Source organism: Gymnoscopelus braueri (assembly GCF_963280865.1).
Source record: "Gymnoscopelus braueri genome assembly, chromosome: 22".
In the NCBI taxonomy this organism is placed as follows: Eukaryota; Metazoa; Chordata; class Actinopteri; order Myctophiformes; family Myctophidae; genus Gymnoscopelus; species Gymnoscopelus braueri.
Window position 1 is genome coordinate 35,905,724 of NC_137624.1, and position 20,331 is coordinate 35,926,054.

The following is a 20,331-nucleotide window of genomic DNA, read 5'->3' on the forward strand; positions in this document are numbered from 1 at the left end:
ACGATACAAAGTCAAACGATACGATATTTTGCTGTTAGCATATCGATATAGTAGATCGTTAAAAATTCAAACCGTTTTTTTGATGCAGTTACTACATCGTTACACCTCTAATGTTCAGTGACAGCTACATAATTCACGATAGCATGAGCCTGGAGTGGCTCATACCTAAAAAGGGGAGTAGGCCGACAATAAATTTGTTCCTCTCAAATAAAAAAATTCCCCTGGTGCAACAGAACTCCCATGAGCAACATTTTTCATCCCCTTTACGGCGATGATCTTGTGTGTGTGTGCCGGAAGGATCATTTGGATAATTTTAGCACCTGTTAAGTCCTCCTGTGACCATAACATCGCAGTCAGCATTTTACTAGAAACCCCCCCAGCCCCCCTGCTGTGGCGTCCACTGCCAAGCCCATTAATCACTGTAATGATGGCATCGCATTATTCCCCCTTAAGTGTTGAATGCAGGCACTCACTCACTCACTCACTCACCACTACAACCATTAAAACCCACTGTGTGGAAAGAAAAACTACTAGATTTTTTTTTTCATTTTCTTTCTTTCGAAGAAGAAGTACTCTAGTACAAGAAAAAGTATTAAAAATTTGACTTGAGTAAAAGTACAAAAGTATCTGCATATACGTCCAGTAACAAAGGAAAAGTAGGCCTACTCGGATTCTTCAAAATTCTTGTTCAAATGTTTCTCGAAAATAGCTGATCTACAAGCTCACAACGCATCGCCAATGCGGGCTTGTCGAACGGCAATTTTCGAAAAGCCTAAGCATACTAAGAAAGATCCCGCACACTGTCTAGAACTTGAAAAAACAAAATGACGTTTCGGTCCTTAGACCTTCATCAGTTCAAACATAGGCTGCTATACACTAGCTGAAGGGTAAAATAGGGCTTAATTGGTTGCTGTATATTTTGTATTGATAGTCTAAATCTGCAAAGTAGTAACTAAAGATGTCATATACTTGAGTAAAAAGTACAATATTTGCCTCTGAGGTGTAAAGGAGTATATTGTCTCTGTCGTGGAAACCTCATTATTTCCAAAACGTGTTACTTTTCTGGGTTGAATTTCAAAAACAGCAAAGGTAGCAGATCTACAAGCTCAACACGCAGATCTGATACTTTTGATACTTTTGTGTGACGCTGTAGCAGTGTTGATTTCGTCGACTAAAACTACTGTATGACGAAAATATTCGTCGTCTACCTTGTTTCACTGACGAAAACTAAATACAAACTAAATACAAACTAAATACAAACTAAGCAATGACGACCAAAACTAAGACTAAATACATTTCGTCAACAAATAAAAACTAGACTAAAATGTTATGGAGGGACGAGTGGAGAAGAGATCCAGTAGAACTAAAAGGCAAGTCATTTTGTGTTTGGTTGCGCTCGGGTGTTGTGCTCTGAAAATAGCAGATCTACAAGCTCACAACGCGTCGCAGCGCGACGCGTTGTGAGCTTGTAGATCGGCTATTTTCAGCATGCAACCAAGTGTAAAATCAGCCATTACGACGCCATCAAGGCACCGCCAAAATACATTATTGTCGACTAAATCAACTGTAGATTTAGTCGACTATAATCTTATAATATTTAGTCGACTAAGCCTAAACTAACAGTAAAACATTTCAGATGACTAAGATATGACTAAGACTAAATGGAATTTTATTCAAAAGACTATGACTAAAACTAAATCAAAATTTGCTGTCAAAATCAACACCGCGCTGTACTGTGCTCAAGAAGGTTATTCATTCATGAAAGAACACAACAAGTTAGAATGTGGAGATAAGAGGTTTCTACCCGACAGCAGCTATAAGTATAAGTAAATTGTGCTGAAGTAGCCTACAGTACTTGAGTTTATACTACTGTACAAATAGTAAAAATGTAATGCATTAAGTTACACTCTAAGTGAATGCAGGTACTAACTCACCACTATACAACCGCTACAACACAACACAGACGTTTAGCAGATTCAGTCCAGGCTGCTACATTGTTAAAGTGATTATTTGCTCCATTAAATTAGATTGTTATTACCTGAGCCTTTTTCCCCGTAGCAGTAGCTGCTATGGGGAAAAGGCTCAGGAAAAAAATAGGTAAAATATTCCTTTAAACCCATTGAGACTTGAATGCATGGATATTTTTTTCCTTTTTGTCGCATTCCAAAGCCAATAATTTGATGACCCGCGGCGGCTCCGGTAGGAGACACAAAGTTTCAACTTTGAGTCTCCTACCGGAGACATTAGCATGTGATAGGACGGAGACATTAGCATGTGATAGGACGGAGACATTAGCATGTGATAGGACAGTACCATTTCTGTCTAGTGTCTACACGATAGTTGGTCATTTCAAACAAGATTGTTTTGTTTTTGTTTTTGTTGATGCACCAACAGTGGATTCTATGTCAGTGTGCTTGCTGTGCTAACTTTCCAGGATGAAAAGGCTGCAGTTTCCATTAAGCTTGGAATCCATCCAATTAAGTCATCGGTGGGAAGGTTGGAGTAGTGAGTAGATGGAGATTGTGCCATAAAGCATTAGTGAGGATCAGTTATATGAAGATGAAGCGTTTGCTCTTGGTGGTGGTGGCACGATACAATGCTTACTTTGACCAGCAGGAGGGGGAGTCTCTATGGATTATGTGTCCTAATCTGGGAACCAAACAGCTCAAGACCCAAATTAAAAATGTGTAGCACTTTATAATATGTACACTATTTAGCATTAGTTAAGCATTAGTAAATACTTAATTCATCATGAATTCATAATTTGTAGCACATTATTCATACATTGCTAAGCATTAGTAAACACAGTTATAAACGCTTACGTTACACACTACTAAGTATTTAGTGTGAGCCCATCTAAAGTCAGGACTATGTATGCCTTATAAAGCATTTATAGATGAGAAAGAAGCAGTGATATAGAAAATGCTTAACTATTGCTTAACTATTGCTTACTTCTAATTTCTTATGTTTTATCTTTTGAAACAATGCTTTTTAATATGGTATAGCATAAACAAGTGGATATTGACTCGAGTCGCGACCCATAGAAAAAGATCCTTGTGTGACCCAAAAAAGTGGGTTCCCGGCCCATAGTTTGGGAACCCCTGCTCCACCCTTCAAGGCAAACCCCCTCCGCCTCTGTCCCTCCTCTCTGTGTATCTCTTTCATCCTATCCCAGATGAGAAGGGGTCCCTCACTAACATGCTCTGCAGCCCACTGAGTGAGAACACATGTTAGTTGGAGAAGCAAGAAAGAAAGAAAGTCAGACAGACAGAATAAAGGACCTAACAGAAAGAGAGAAAGAGACAAAGGTCTTAAGACTGGAGCTTTGATTTGTGTTGTTGGACTATACTTCTCCAAAGGGTGAGGGAATGAGCTCTGTTTCTCTGCTTGTATAACAACCATTATGCACGTGAAAACTTAACACCTGAATGAATGAGATCATATAAAGTACAGAGTTAGAACATGGATACATCAGTGGCGGTGAGCTCTCTCCTCCTGGCCGTCGTTTACCTCCACTGTACCGGGGACCACCTCGCCCGGGGGGCCATGGACTCCTGCTACGACGACCAGGGCACCGCCGGCCGCTGCTTGCCCGAGTTCGAGAACGCCGCCTTCAACCGCACCGTCATGGCCTCCAACGTGTGCGGCTCGCCGCCCGAGGACTACTGCATGCAGACGGGCTCCACGCGGCTCTGCCGCCACTGCGACCTCGCGTCGTCCGAGCCGGGCCTGAGCCACAACGCCAGCCTGCTGACGGACTTCCACACGGACGAGGAGCCCACGTGGTGGCAGAGCCAGTCCATGTTCTACGGCGTCCAGCACCCCGAGACTGTGAACCTCACCCTCCATCTAGGTAAGACCCAGCGTGATGTAATATGAGAGTGCATGACGACACTATAGCGTTGACTCCCATTGTAAGAATGGAATGCGGAAATGCTCTTTCTATCTCAATGAAGAAGTTCCAATATTTTGGAACTATAGCCCATAGTGGCCCGCTGTGCGGCGAGATCAAAGCGTGTCATAACTCTCTCTCTCTATGGGTCTGGGTAAGACCAACAGTAGCACCACCACACCTGGAGAACAGCAACATTGATTGATTGATTGACTGAATACTTCATTAACAGTTAGCAAAATAGTACAGTGGTACGATTATACAATGATGCTAAAAGGATAAGACAAAAAGTGATTGTTTCCATTGTGGTCCGATATTTCTATTATGGTCCTATGTATATTTCTATGGTGGTCCTATATTCCATTGTGGTCCTATGCTTTTTTTTACCCAATTAATCGAATAATCGAGAAGCTTGTCTTTTGGGGGGGAGACTTCTTCTTTTAATTTATTTTCTTATTTTATTAACAAATCGACAAGAAGATATTCTTTGACCTAAAATTCATGTCTTATTTCACTGGCTTTGAACCCTCAGGTAGGATAGGCGCTGCATTCAGCACTCACAGTCACAGCTATCAGTGTGCACTGCAGTGTCATGGAATATAGTTTTAGTTGACAAATTTGAAAAATAATGATAATTATGTTTTACATTTTTGCCTATAACGACATGGCCAACAGGGATGCCAGAGTAAATGTGGTGAACATGGTTTTCTCACATGTTTTATACTATTGCCAGTTATTTCAAATTTCCTTTTCTGACTCAGACAACAACAACTTAACAGGGAGTGTTCAATAGAAAACAGCTGTTTTTTGGAGCATGCCTTTTGTACATATTTCTAAATAATGACTCTAAGTCTGTTTTCAAAAGCACTCTGGTTCCACATGTGGCTTAGAGCCACATTGCTGTAATTGCAAACACATCGCTGAAGGCATGTATGTCTGTGGATTTTGTGGGATAAGATGTGAGTCAAGAGAAATGTTGTCTGCAAAGACAGATTTAATGAAAAATGGCCATCTTTACTAAGCCACAAGATTACTGAATATGGGGGGAATGTCATCAACTTATTATTGTTTGTTATTTCCGCCAGGCCAAATCCCGGGGACAGTTTTCAACCCTGTCCGCGCGCGCGGACGTGTGTGTGTGTGTGTGTGTGTGTGTGTGTGTGCGCGTGTGTGCGCGAGTGTGTGTGCCTGTGTGCATGCATGTGTGCATGCTTGCATGGAAGTATGCAGCTAACCTTGGAAAACGCTGGACCTATCGGCACCTTTTTGCAGGCTGCCTGTAGGCCAAGGAATACACTCAACCCCACATTTTTTTGTGTCGTTCTCATGGTGGCGCTATACCAGCCCACTTTAAGTTTTAGACTCTAATACTTGAACTGTACTGTAGGTCATACAATCAAGATGTACAAATAAGGACCCTATTTCTTACAAAAGTCGTGATACTGTAGCGCTATATATTCCACATGCAGCTTCCTCAAGTCCTGACGGCAGCAATACCCACAACTTATACCTTATACAGCCCTGGATAGGCCACCAGGCCTGGCGGAGAAACTTTGAAGGATAATTGAAGTTTTAGTATTCTAGTTTTAGAGTTCTACAATGTAAATCAGTATTTCTGTTCAAAAGTCAGTGGGGTCTAGGTCTATTTATCACCCATCCATGCATCCATCCAGTAAGGACCATAGCATCCTCGTCTCATTATTCTGCCTTGGAAAGAATGTCAACGATACAGTGTGTCAATCATGTTGAGCTCCATTCTAACTGTAGATGTTACAGATGATTAGCTGCCAACCCGCTTTGTCCTGCCCTATAGCAAGCAATTTCTTCATAAAGACTATCGTTTCACCCGTCCATCTCCAGTGAATGTGTATGTATGTATGTGTGTGTGTGTGTGTGCGCGCGCACATGCAGTGGTGTTAAGTAACTAAGTGCATTTACTCAAGTACTGTACATTTCCAATACTTTTACTTCTACTTCACAGAGGCAAATATTGTACTCTTTACTCCACTACAATTATTTGAAAACCTTAGTTACTAGTTACTTTGCAGATTTAGATTATTATTGCAAAACGTACATTAACCACTTCAGCCCTTTATATACTTTGGCTATTTGAAAATAGCCGATCTACAAGCTCACAACACGTTGCAACATGCTATTTTCAAAAAGATTTTCATACATTTTGAACTTGTGAAATGGGACATTCTGCACAAATTAGTAATTTTACTTTTGGTACTTTAAGTCTATTTTGATGCCAATACCTTTGTACTTTTACTCAAGTACATTTTGAATACCGGCCTTTCACTTGTAACAGAGTATTTCTACAGCATTGATACTTTTACTTAAGTAAAACATGCGAGTAGTACTTCCTCCATCATGTGTATATGTGTGTGTGTGTGTGTACGCGCACATGCACACATGAACGAGCGTGTGTGTGTGTGTGTGTGTGTGTGTGTGTGTGTGTGTGTGTGTGTGTGTGTGTGTGTGTGTGTGTGTGTGTGTGTGTGTGTGTGTGTGTGTGTGTGTGTGTGTGTGTGTGTGTGTGTGTGTGTGTGTGCGCGTGCGTGCGTGCAGTGTGTATGTGTCAGGTTAGCGCCACAGATCCAAACCCAGGGTTAAGAATTCAACCTGACAGTTCAGTGCACCCACTACTTCCCGACTTTGTAGTAGCTGTAACAAAATACCAACCCCCACCATGGAGGAGAGAAAAAAAACAAGAAACGTCTGCTTCAAAAGAAGCAATAAAGAGTGAGAAAATGATGACAGGAGTTGAAAATGTCAGCGCAGTGACTTTGGAGGAACTGTTTCAATCACATCGTCTCACTCAGTGCAGGAAGCGACTCCATCAGTCGGAGGATATCGATTTCTAGAAACTGGAAAGGAGAAACGGCACGGCTGCTACTGTGGTGGTGGAAGACGATTTATTGCTTAAAGGGATAGTTCACCCCAAAAATTACTTATTTTCTATCAATTACAAACCCCATGAATTCATGGAGATTTTCTTTTGTTTATATCGCATTCCTAAGCCAATAATTTGATGACCGGCGGAAAGATGCTATAATGTCTCCAGTAGGGCACTCAAACACTTTGAGTCTTTAATTATTGGCAATTAGGAATGAGACAAAAACTTAAAAATCTCCATGAATTTAAGTCTCCATGGGGTGTGTAATCGATAGAAAAAAAGGTAATTTGGGGGTGAGCTATCCCTTTACGTAAAAGTAGCAATTCCACAATGTACTGTAGAAATACTCTGTTAGTAAATGGCCTGTACTCAATTTTTTTTATTTTACGGCTGACCAGATACAGAAAGCAGGCGCCGGACTGGATCACACTGGTCAATTCGGAACAGAAAACAGGCTTTCCGCTGCGTGTCTGGAAAGCCTGGAGATGCAATGTTACTGAGTGTCTCTCAGCCTGATTTATACGTTGTCTCACCGCGACACGGTTGTTGTGAGCTTGTAGATCTGCTATTTACCACATGCGACAGAGAAGTAAAGGCCTAATACATTAAGCTCTTCCTGTTATGGTCTATCAGGCCCCTAACTAACACAGCTGCAGCCTATACTTCATAACGAGACACGCAGACTAAACCCATCAACAGCGCTCTAGACTAAATATTTACCACCCACATTGCAGCAAAGTCACTACTGTATACACAGCAGTGGTTCTCAACCTGTGGCTCGGGACCCCCAGGGGGATCCCCACATGATTTTCGGGGGGTCCCCAGATGACAGTGAAGTGACAATTTAAGGACTTTTAAGACATTTTGCGAGGCGTTGTGAGCTTGTAGATCAGCTATTTTCACAATATTTATCTGTGGAACCGAGTCAAACTAAATGTAATGCCTCAACTCTTACAATTCCAAGTGCTTGTCAGGGTGGCGGGTCCCCAGTTCAAATATGATTATTTTGGGGGGGTTCCCATATGATTATTTTGGGGGGTCCCCAGTTCAAATATGATTATTTTGGGGGGTCGCGGCCTGAAAGGTTGAGAACCACTGGCATACTGTACACACAGTAAAAAAAAAAGAAATCTCCATGTGGACACACTGGACACCCGGGCTTTTAAATTGATACCAAAATCCATGACAATCGATTCAAATGTCTTAGAATTAACTTCTGCAACTATACAGGCTGTGACTGTCTGTGTGAGAGAGAGTTATAATGCTGAGTGTGGCAGATCTCAATCATTGTTTAACATCTGAGGCAGGATGTGTCTCTCCTTTGATGGCAAACAGAACGAGAAGCAGCTGTAGACATCAATGTGTTGTGTGTGGTGTGTGTGTGTGGTTTTACTTGTCGGTGTGTGTGTGTGTGTGTGTGTGTGTGTGTGTGTGTGTGTGTGTGTGTGTGTGTGTGTGTGTGTGCGCGTGTGCGTGCGTGTGTTTGTGTGCGACACACGCACGTGCACGCGCTGCTCTCTTTCAGTCTTTGTGGGAAAAATCTGACCTCAATTCCTTACCAGCGAGCCACCCCAGTGCTCTTTTTATTTTCCTTCTTCCTCATTATGTTTTGTTTACTCCCCCCGAACTGGCCTGGACTCCCCTTTTCTCCTCTCTCCTTCTCCCCTGCACACACACACACACACACACACACACACACACACACACACACACACACACACACACACACACACACACACTCTGACCTGGCTGCAGTATCCATCCACCCCATACTGCATGTTTATCATCCCCGCCAACCCCCCTCAGAGTGTGCTTGTTTTGTTTGGAGAGAGAAAAGAAAACAGGCGTGCAAAGGACAGCCCCCCACCACCACCACCACCTCACATGGGGGCATGGGCCTTTTAATGTGGGCCAGAGAGACCAGAGATGGGGGGCTTATGCTGATACATACAACTGTGCCTTACGTAAACATAAACATCCTCTCCTTCAGTGCGTGGGAGTTCAGGGGTAAAGTCACTTCATCATCTCCCCGAAAACAATGGATGCATTTTTTTGTTTTAGTAGAGAATCTATTATGTTTTTTTGGGGGGAAATGACCGTCGTGCCACATATAAATTAGGCTTAAGCCAGAGTAATGAGAATGAACAATATGTCCGTGTAAATGGCATGCAAATGGAGAAAAATAGTTTGCGCTCGACAGTCCAAACGATGAGGCATTCTTGTTTCGTTTTTTTTTGCCCCGTAAGGCCAACGCAAGCTGACACTTCAGACGCCACAATTTCCCATGCTGCCTTGCGGGGGCGGTTGGCAGGGCGGGCATGAGTGCCAGTTTTCCGGAGTGTAGTTCGTTTGACTTGAATTGAAGTGCTAAAACTGTCACGCTCCGCTCCTCAGCCCTAAGAGCCCCCTGGCCTTATATGGTTTTGGACTCTTTAGGCCTGTTCTTTAGGCCTGTTTAGGCCTTTGTTCTGTTCTGTTCTGTTACTGTTCACCTCCCTTGTCTCACCTCCCGGTGATTATTAGTTATCTCCTCCTGTGTCCTGTTAGTCCCTCTGCCAATCGTCTCTTGATTTGTCTGTTGAGTTCACCTGTTAATGCGTCCTGTTAATTCCCCTGTCTATTTAAACCCTGTGTTTGCACAGTTCTTGTTGGTCCGTAGACCTATGTCACTTGAGTTCATGGTTAGTGCTTGTTTGGGAAATCTCAGTTTGTTAAATAAACATTTTGATTTGAACATTCCTGCTTGTCTGCCTCTGGGTCCTGCCCGTCACTCATTCCTGACAAAAACTTCAAAAGAAAATGGTTGCCAAGTAGGCGTCAACCCGCAACGACGCTTCTTTCTTATCGGTCGATGCCCGATCAAAGCTCACACGCATGTTGAACTGAACACCATGCTTCACACGCATCAGATGTCACGTGCGACGCTGTCAGCATGCCGCAATGGGACGCTCCGCCCCTTTAGCTCCCATAGAATGTAAGTGAATGGAAGCTGACACTTTTCTGGCGCGTATGAAACCGGTGTGTGGTTTTGCCGTCTCTGACAGACTGAGGAAGGTTTTAGCTGGAACATTTCTGTTATGTTTTTGCTTAGTATAGCACCATGGATTATTAAATATTTAAAATATTTGTGCATCTGAAACCCCCAGTTTTTACCTTTTTCTTTTTTTCCCCGGTATCAGTGAGTAAGCATTTTCTGTCTCTCATGTAGTTGACGGCACAGAAGTGGCAAAGGCCTAGATAGTAAAGTTTTCTGAATAACAAACCCCTCGACTAGAGTTGTTCCCATACAGATGTACAGTATCGGAAAAGCTGACGGTACAGCCTAAAATGCTGAAAGTCTGTACCATTCCCAAACCATCATTATCACATGATATGTCATTTACAGCAATCAATTATTTTGTATTTTGAATGCTTCAGTTGATGTTGCACTATTGTTATATATATATTTTTTTCATTTCTAGATCAGTGGTTCTCGAACCTTTTTAATTTCAAGGACCCCAATAACTCTGAGAGTGTACATATGGATGGACCAAATGGACCCGGTCCATTTGGAACCCCCTCAAGGAACCCAGAGAGTTTGAATGAACTGCTGAGGAACTACAGTATATAGAGGACGTATTTGTGTTGCATTTCGTATTGCTTAATTAATATAGTATGACTTTACAGTAAATGCCTAAAAAACTATTATTGCAATTGCACACAGTATAAAATACAAGGTAGACACTGTACTACATTCACAAGTATATGCTTCACAATCCTGAAAGGAGACGATGCTATCACAAGTCATTATGTAGGACATGTATATGTTACAGTATGATTGGAGAACCAGTACGATTGAAGAAAGCGCGCTCGTTTTTACCACCCACCCAGCACTAGAGGGAGCCACAAGCCAGGCTTGTGCACAAACATATATGGCCACACACACACACACAGTCACACACACAGTCACACACACACGCGCACGCGCTCATGCTTTTTTTGGTTTATTGAAAGCAGGACTGTTTAGATACTTTTATTGTGTTCTGGCTTTTGTTTTACTTTCTCCCTGACACACACACACACACACACACACACACACACACACACACACACAGTGATCCATGAAAAGAACTATTCTGTCCCTATCGGTTTACAAATCAAACGGCGCTGAGTCGACTAGTGGAGCGTCGGCCGGTCACCGCGGGCACTCGCGCCTGGAGGCGCGAGGGCGCGCTTCCTCGGCCTCAAGCTCCACTAAGTCGGCGCGCCGTGCGTGTGAACGCGTGTTCAGCGTTCCCCTCATAGATATTATGGTTCCCCTAGCGTAGCTTCCTGGTTGCTATGTGGGGGGGAACAACAAAAGACAGGTCTCCGTCGGCGCATCAAAGCCCCGCCTCTCCGCGCTCTCCTTCTCCTCCTCCTCGGAGGAGGAGAAGGAGAGGACGGGACGGGTTATTACGCGAGGAGGAGGAGGAGGAGGAGGCTCCTCTTCCTCGCGAGCCTCGCGTAATAACCCCCCGCCTCGCAGCGCCGTCCTCCTCCTCCTCCTCGCGAGCCTCGCTAATAAACCCTGTCTCGAAAAGCCCCGCCTCGCCCCGAAGGAGCCCCGTGCCTAAAAACGAGCGCTCTGTCTTCAATCGTACTGGTTCTCCAAACGTACTGTGACATATACATTAATACCCTTTGCAATTAGTCTGCATTTCATCTCGGAGGGGCATCCAACAAAATGTCTCATCTCCTTCTACTCTATCTTTTATGTATTATTTTTCTTCTTTTGTGTCATCTCACAGTGCCAGCAGGACAAAGCTAAGCTCACCTCATGCAGTGAGTAAATGAAAGTTAAATGATCGTATGGCTACTAAAGGAAGAAAAATACCATTAGTGAGAGCTGGTGGTGAATAGCAAGAGGAGAGCTATCTTATACCGTAGTGCTGCCTTTTGGAAGAGCAGAGAGAAAGACATCATTACCCACTGTGCCAGTGTATGGCATCCTACTATGAATGCACAGCGCCATGGAGAAAAAGCCTTGTAATGATGTAGGGAAAGCCTTAAGATGGCTTTGGTGAAGCCAGACAAACACGTGAGTCCATGCCAGACTCTCCAGGCCCTCTGTTGAGTTTCTGAAGTGCTACTTCAGTTCACACCAGTGGTGGAAGAAGCTTACTCGCATGTTCTACTTAAGTAAAAGTATCAATACTGCAATGTAGAAAGTCCGGTAATCAAAATTTACTTGAGTACAAAAGTATTGGCATCAAAATATACTTAAAGTACCAACAGTAAAAGTACTAATTATGCAGAATGTCCCGTTTCACAAGTTATGTCTAAAATGTAGAAAAATATTTTGGCCGAAATGTATAAATAATAATCAAGGTCTGCAAAGTAACTAGTAACTAAAGTTTTCAAATAATTGTAGTGGAGTAAAAGTACAATATCACCTCTGAGCTGTAATGGAGTAGAAGTAAAAGTACTTGAAATTTGAAAAATATCTCAAAATTGTACTTAAGTACAGTACTAGAATACGTGTATGATGTACTTAGTTACTTTACACCACTGCTCACTGTGGTATCAATCTGACAAAAGGCATGACTTATAGTTGCGTTACACGACGGTGTCTCACACTGAAAATAGCCGATTTGCAAGCTCACATCGCGTCACATCCACGACTAGATTAGCTATTTCCGGTGAGCAACATCATTAAACGACGGAGTGTAAGTTAGGCGTATCATTTGTATGTGTGTGTGTGTGCGTGTGTGTGTGTGCTCTGCTAATTCCTTCTCGAGTTTTGGCAGAAATCCGCAACACTCTTTGATATTTCCCAGATCAGTCCACAGTCAGTGATTTCAGTGATGGGGTAGAAACTAAACTTGACGGAACTCAGTCAGGGAGAAGTGGTGGATGATCATGATGCCTTGTTTGTTTTTCAAGATGATTAAAGATAATCGATAATAATATTTTCCACCCCAGCTATCCACACGTCAAGAGATGCTGATGAAATTCATGCTCCATATCCAGCAGTCTGCTGAAGCGCAGCAGCAAGCTAGTGGCCATGCAAGAAGATTGTGTAGTTTAGGCAGAAATGTACAGGCTGCTTCACTTCTTACTTTTAATTCAATTGAACCCAGACTTGGGAGACGTGATCGTTCCGCTCAGTATGCACCTCTGACAAAAATGACTTACCCCCCCCCCCCCACACTGCTTAAATTAGCCCATTAAGACCTGAGGCCAATTCTACAAATGTCTTCTAAATCCTATAACAGTTTTTTGTTATTTCTACATCAGTGGTGCTCAAACCTTTTCATGTCAAGCAAGGACCCCCAAAAATTACATGTAATTTGGCCGCGGACCCCCATCTCAAAATACCCCCATGGAAGCAAAGATTTCAGTAAAAAAAAAATCGCATTCAAAGATTTGCATTAATTCTCAAGATATTTCAAAAATAGCAGATCTACAGTACAAACTCATATCGTGCATGGCACAAAGTGATGAGCTTGTATATCTGCAATAAAATCTAATATGACACGGATGCTTTCCGGTTTGTAATGGTTTAATTGAACCCAGGCTTGAGAGACTTGGTCGTTCTGCTCAGTATGCAGCACCTCTGACACATCTCCTCCCTCCCAAAAAAAGAAATACTTACCCCCACTGCTTCAATTAGGGTACAACACCAATTACAGCACAAAGTTACCCAGTGTCTGCTAAAAATCCTCCCCCCAAATTAAATTCTGAATACTATCTCCACTTTTGCCCAGGATCTTCTATCTAGAGTAGACAGAGGGCTCTCTTGTTTCACTCCAACTTTCCCCCCTCACTAATTTAGGCTGTTAGAAATCAGATTTCTAACAGCCTAAATTAGGAGACCGGTTTTACCATGGGATTTCAACAGATTCTGTGGAAATCCCTGGTAAAACCAGCCTCCCCATTATCTGGTATTTTCACTCTCTTTTCTTCCTCCGAAACCATACTGTATGTGCATCAAAGGCATGGGCTAATCAGTGAGACGCATAATTGTGTGCGAGGCAGCAGTGGTGTGTGTTCACACAATTCACTAAAAACACTGAGATCTATCTGCCTTGAAGCCCCAATGCTTGAAGTGCACCAACTGGCAACCGATTATTAATCACACACTGGGAGAACATTATTAACACTCTGGAGTGATGAGATGTTTGCGCTCCATTGTGTTACTCATAATATCCACACTATAGTACCACTATGTTAACAATACAACATCTGCACTTTCCTTTCTCTTCCTTTTTGACCTACGGTTCACGTTCGGGGCCCATTATGCTCTTTGTAATGAGAAAATAATCCTGGGTATTCTTCTATTCCTGCAGGAATGACATTCATTTATACCCAGCACAGAGGCAAGGGAAATTAAGCTGCATCCCCCATTACTTTCTTGTCTTTTTCCCTTGTCTTTTCTCTTTTCTTTAATGCAATTATGTCTAGTTTTTTGCTCTTTGCCTCCCAGGCCCTCTAAACTATCATCATGCAGTACTTGTCTTCCTATATAGCCTATTCGTCAACCCCCGATTCAAGTTCATAACTACATTCCATCTAATTGTACCAGGCTATTCTTCCTCCGTCCGCAGTGTAAAGCATAATAAGCGTATCTGTTTCCTCCCCCCCCACAGGGAAGGCCTTCGAGATAACCTACGTGCGATTGAAATTCTACACCAGCCGACCGGAGAGCTTCGCCATCTACCGGCGCACGGAGCCGGGCGGCCCCTGGCTGCCCTACCAGTACTACAGCGCCTCCTGCAGGAAGACCTACGGCAAGGACGCCAAGGGTTACATCCAGCCGGGCACGGACGAGCGGGCGGCGCTGTGCACGGACGAGTTCAGCGACATCTCCCCGCTGACCGGAGGCAACGTGGCCTTCTCCACGCTGGAGGGACGACCCAGCGCCTACAACTTTGATGAGAGTGCAGTGCTGCAGGTGAGTCTGACTCTGAGTGTGCGTGCGTGCGTGCGTGCGTGCGTGCGTGCGTGCGTGCGTGCGTGCGTGCGTGCGTGCGTGCGTGCGTGCGTGCGTGCGTGCGTGCGTGCGTGCGTGCGTGCGTGCGTGCGTGCGTGCGTGCGTGCGTGCGTGCATGCGTGTGTGTGTTAGCCTGATTTTCAGACTGAAGCTGCGTGGAGCTTCAGCTCCAGTGTAGGCGATTACAAGGGGGAGGGGATTAAAATTTCCAATACCAATTAGAATTAGTTTAGAATTTCCCTAACCAATCACAAGGGACCCCCACCTCCGACTCTCATTGGACGGTAGGTTTTTGTACCGAATAAATCCTAGGTTCACTTACCCCTAACCGACTGGACGACTATATACGACGCTTCCCGACGCCAAGTCGGCCCAAAGTCGGTCTGGTCTGGAGCCAGCGTTAGAGAGTGGGGGGGGGGTCTATGGTCTGAAACGTGTGTGTGTGTGTGTGTGTGTGTGTGTGTGTGTGTGTGTGTGTGTGTGTGTGTGTGTGTGTGTGTGTGTGTGGGTGGGTGTGTGTGAGAAAGCGAGAAAGAGCGTGTGTGTGTGTGTACTTGCATGAGTGTGTGGGTGTGTTTGTGCTGAGTACACATGGTGGGTGTACTATCACATCTATATTTTTCTTTTTTTCGTCGTTTTGAGGGGTATTTGTCACTGTGTATGTATCCTCTGAAGGTGCCATTAATACGATACAATACATTTTATTTATGGTGAATGTCGCAGAATGACTGCACAGTTTGAACTCTCAATAAAACACAAGCGGCTGATATTGCTTCTCTCCAGGAGAATAAAAGAAGCAAACAACAATATAAAGATAAGAGGATTAAACAGGTATATAACTCAACTCAACTTTATTGTCACATCACAGGATTACAGGTGTACAAAGGGGGGTGAAAGTGCTGTCATTATTGCAGTTTCATGAATGAGAGAGAAAAGAACAGAAAACACAGGTCAGATATCAATATGAACAGTGTAAAATATATACGCAAGGTGTTTGATGTATACATTACATAAGGTGGTTAACCCATTAAAACCGGGAAAGCATCTGTGTCATTTTCGATTTTAGCTAAAAAGCATTATTTTATACTATGGCTATTCAAAAATAGCAGATCTAATATAGCGGCATGAATTGACGCGCTATGAGCTTGTCTATCTGCTTTGATAGTGTTGTAATGGCTGATTTTACACTTGGTTGCATGCTGAAAAAGCGACGCGTTGAGGGCTTGTAGATCTGCTATTTTCGGAGCGCAACACCTGAGCGCAAACACACATAAAATGACTTGTCTTAGTTCTACTGGATCCCTGCTCCACTAGTCCCTCCCTGACATTTTTGTCTAGTTATTTGTTGATGAAATTGTCAATATATCTAGTCTTAGTTTTATTCATCGTAGCTTAGTTTTTATTTAGTTTTCGTCAGTGAAAAAAGGTAGTCGACGAACATATTTCGTCATAGTTTTAGTCGACAAAATCAACACTGGTTTGAGGAGTTCGGAGCGGTATAGCGGGGAGCCTGGTCCTTGAGGGCCTTGTACAGTGGTGATCAGTATCTCCAAATCTATTCTGTGTTTGACTTGGAGCCAGTGAAGGTCATAGAGGACTGTTGTTCTAGAAGGAGAATATGACTCAATACAGCACTGTCTGTTAACGGTGTTCTTCAAAGGAACATGATTATCACCATCACACAGTCATGACAGAGCTGAATGCACAGCTGACCTCAATCATCGATCCGCCCACATCATGCACCACCCCCCTCAAACACAGGAAGAAAATCAAAGAAATCAAAACCACAACCATCAACACTCCACACACACACTAGCCTGACACTCAGCCTGCTTTTTTTTCCGTTTCACTCCATTATTCAGTCTGAAAGCCCTCTCAATGCAGCCTATTTCTGAGATGGGGGCGTGGCCAAAGTTTTTTTTTCACAGACTCTTTGGCGATTGGTTCATACTGGATTATCCCGATCCCGATTCGTCGTACAGATTTTCAACCGAGAAACACCCGCCTTCGACAGCGTCACCAGACCCTGAATGCGAGGCAAACGATTCAGGGGGTGGAGCCAGGCTCTGTGCACTGCTCACACACTATTATATATTGTCACTGTCAGGCAGAAAGCTTGTATCTCTCCATATTTCAACTTTCAAGGTTGAAATGTAGTTTAGATAGCATGTTATCTGTTCTAGACAGATGCCAAGTTCATTTGTTGACCTGGCATCCTGAAGTTTAAATGTACTTATTATTTATTTTTTGATATTATAATGTTTAGACTGATGATACAGTAGGTTCTTGGTTTACCTATGATCCTAGATTACTGAGGCACTACACTGTCTCTATGCATTTGATAATTATATTTCGTTGTGTTTACCTTGCTTACTGTAAATCACTCTGGATTAAGAGCGTCTGCTAAATGCCTAAATTGGAAATTGGAAGGTATTTTGTTTCTCCTTTAGAGATGCTTGGAGGCACGCCGTGCTGCCTTGTTAGGCGTGACTCTCTAGGAAATAAGGAACCTTATGCCACAGAGGTGCAGTATGGTGGGATATTTAAGTGGCTGATATACAACAGATATACTGACAGATGTCCAAGCTCACAGCGCCCTGCAAGCTTGGACATCTGCTATTTTTTTACATTTTTGAAAAATCTTGAAAGTGTGAGAACCACTGATTTAGAAGGCATTTGTAGAATCGGCCTCAGGTCTTAATGGGTTAATGTATCCATTTGTAACTATGAGAGTGTGCAAATGTAACCAAATGGACCCGGGTCTATTTGGTTACATTTGTACACTCTCAGAGTTGAATGAACACTCAGGATTGTGGTGATTTAGTGTAACAGTGTAGCTGTTGTTGTGTGAGAATCAGGGAGGAAATGGACACAGTGAAGCGCGACTAAAGATGATATGAATGAAGCACCCGAATGATGCCACCCGTCCTCCCTTGTCACTGTGTGTGTGTGTGTGTGTGTGTGTGTGTGTGTGTGTGTGTGTGTGTGTGTGTGTGTGTGCAATTTTTGTCCTTCTTTTTAAAGTCACCCAAGTCCTCTCACTCCTCTCTCTCCTCCTTTAGTTTTTGTCCTAAGACAAAAGGAACAGACCTTCTGACTTTCGTGGCTTCCCGCTAAGTAGCCAATCCCAGCCCTGTGTGCACATTGTGTCTTTCATGTGTCTCTGTTGTCTTCCCGACGTGCCCAACCTCCAGCGACATTAAAGCTAATCCACTGGTGTACTTCATTTCTATTTCCTCTCGTCGCAGACCCCCCGTGGACCATCACAGGGCCCGGATGAGACCCAAAAAAAAATGTCTTCATCCCGCTGCTCGGTGGCAGATTAGTGTATGCTATAGGAAAAAAGTCAAAGATGATGTGCTTTCTTTCTTTCTCTGCGGGCCTCTTGCTGCTGTCTTTCCCCTCAATCTGTGTCGCTCTCACTCTCTCGAGGAAGGATGCCTCTGTCTACTGCTGCTCAATGGGAGGTGAGATGTCACACTTTCAAAGCACTGTGTAGCTGATGAGAAGGCAGGTCTGGGAGGAGCGAAAAGAACTGTGTGTGTGTGTGTCTGTGTGTGTGTGTGTGTCTGTGTGTGTGTGTGTGTGTGTGTGTGTGTGTGTGTGTGTGTGTGTGTGTGTGTGTGTGTGTGTGCGCGCGCGTGTGAATGCACACGTGAGAGAGAGAATGTTTGGAGGTGCTATATTCAGCCCTAAAAGTGTGTCACCAGTTTTCTTCATGATATATATTCACAGATTCACTGTTAAATTAAGAGAGAGACTCATGAGTCAAACACATTTTTATACTGCAGAGTAAATAGTGTGTGTGTGTGTGTGTGTGTGTGTGTGTCAGTGTGTGTGTGTCAGTGTGTGTGTGTGTGTGTGTGTGTGTGTGTGTGTGTGTGTGTGTGTGTGTGTGTGTGTGTGTGTGTGTGTGTGTGTGTGTGTGTGTGTGTGTGTGTGTGTGTGTGTGTGTGTGTGTGTGTGTGTGTGTGTGTGTGTGTGTGTGTGTGTGTGTGTGTGTGTGTGTATGTGTGTGTGCTTACTTAAAAGACCACATTTCTACCACCCTGCCAATGAGGCACTCCCACTTGTTCAGGGGAGATATCGTGCTACAGTATGGGCTTCAGGCAGCACTTTCTTGTCAACCAATTTCTCTCTCAGTGGAACAGTAGCTTCTTCGAGTGCGTAGCAATCTCAGATGTCGTTCTGCCAATATCGGTATAGGTTCTGCCAGGTGTTCTGTACTGCACAGATTTTGTGAGAGAAATAAGCAACCAGGTCAATGAAAACGAGCCCAAAAGAAGCGACTAGGCTATACGGCTATTTGAAAATATACAATCTACAAGCGAACAACGCGTCGCATGTAGATCTGCTATTTTCAAAAAAGGGTGGAAAACACTTTAGAAATAAGCCTAAAAAAACGCAACCCACAACTATCAATAGCAACCTTACAGAAAAACAAGCCTCTTACAGTACACTAAGCAGACATGGCAACACTGGACCATAGGTGTTTTCATCACAACGGGGGACAACTCCATAAGAATTTTTCTGCACCTTTCAACACCATGGTTGGTACTGTAGTTATAGGTGATATTGAGTGGGGCACAGCATGATGAATGTCAGTCTATCTAAGTGCTGAAAACAAGTAGATTATTATTATTAATGATGGTGGAAAAACGGGACAATTTGGCAGAGAATGCTGTAAACTGGGACATGGTGGTGTTTTACAGGTGTTTGTGGGGACTCAGGAGTCGGGGAAACGGGGACAATCCCTGACAAACTGGGTTGTCTGGTCACTGTAGACAGGCACATTACATCTTTATATTATCTTGTGCCTTCATGAACCCTAGTGTCCCTGTTCTGGGCATGTCTTGATTGACCGATCGCATTCTTTATTAGTCAGAAATGTACTTGAGTAAAAGTACAAAAGTATTGGTATCATTGGTATTTTAAAATGTCTAAAATATCAAAACATCTTTTGAAAATAGCAGATCTACAAGCTCACAATGCGTTGTGAGCTTGTAGATCTACTATTTTCAAATAGCCAAAGTTTATATAGGGCTGAAGTGGTAAATGTATGTTTTGTAATATTAATCAAAATCGTAAATAGTAACTAAAGTTTTCAAATAATTGTAGTGGAGTAAAAAATTAAAAATACATTTGCATTTATCTCCCCTTTTGGTCTCCTGATGGATGTTTTTCAGGCCAATTTTGAAAGAAACCAGTGTTACGACTCCTGTAATGGATGGTGCCAGGGCATTCCACATTTTGGTGGCAGAGCAGATAGAATGAGAACATGTTTGTTCTAAATTTGGGTGGTACCGGATCATTGTCACTTTGGTGTCACACACTTTGGAGAACTAGTTCGACATGTATGAGGGTATTGAGGGCACTATCCCAATAAATACCATTTTAATACCAATCCCAGTGATATCTACTCCTCTGCATTTCGCTGGGTGAAAAAGTCCAGGTTTTTTGGCTTGGGGGGGTCCAAATCGATCCTAAAAAATCCAAACCAGACAATTTATCTAGTCTTTATCCAAATGTGGGCCTTCCAGTCTGTCCATGCCCGCTCTGATCATGGTCAAATAGCCTTGCAGCGCG

The 20,331-nt window shown here is 43.3% G+C and overlaps 1 protein-coding gene across 3 annotated transcripts in view; it reads left to right on the forward strand.

Moving 5' to 3' along the window:
* Positions 1-3,213: 3,213 nt before the first annotated feature.
* lamc3 (laminin, gamma 3) overlaps positions 3,214-20,331 on the forward strand; it is a gene marked incomplete at its 3' end in the record, with an annotated part of 219,918 nt that continues 202,800 nt past the window's right edge. For all 3 annotated transcript variants that reach the window (XM_080420017.1, XM_080420018.1, XM_080420019.1), the window contains exons 1-2: positions 3,214-3,853; positions 14,402-14,706. In XM_080420017.1, coding sequence (XP_080276143.1) covers positions 3,463-3,853; positions 14,402-14,706 — 696 coding nt within the window. In that variant the 5' untranslated portion in view covers positions 3,214-3,462. The remainder of the gene's footprint in view (positions 3,854-14,401; positions 14,707-20,331) is intronic.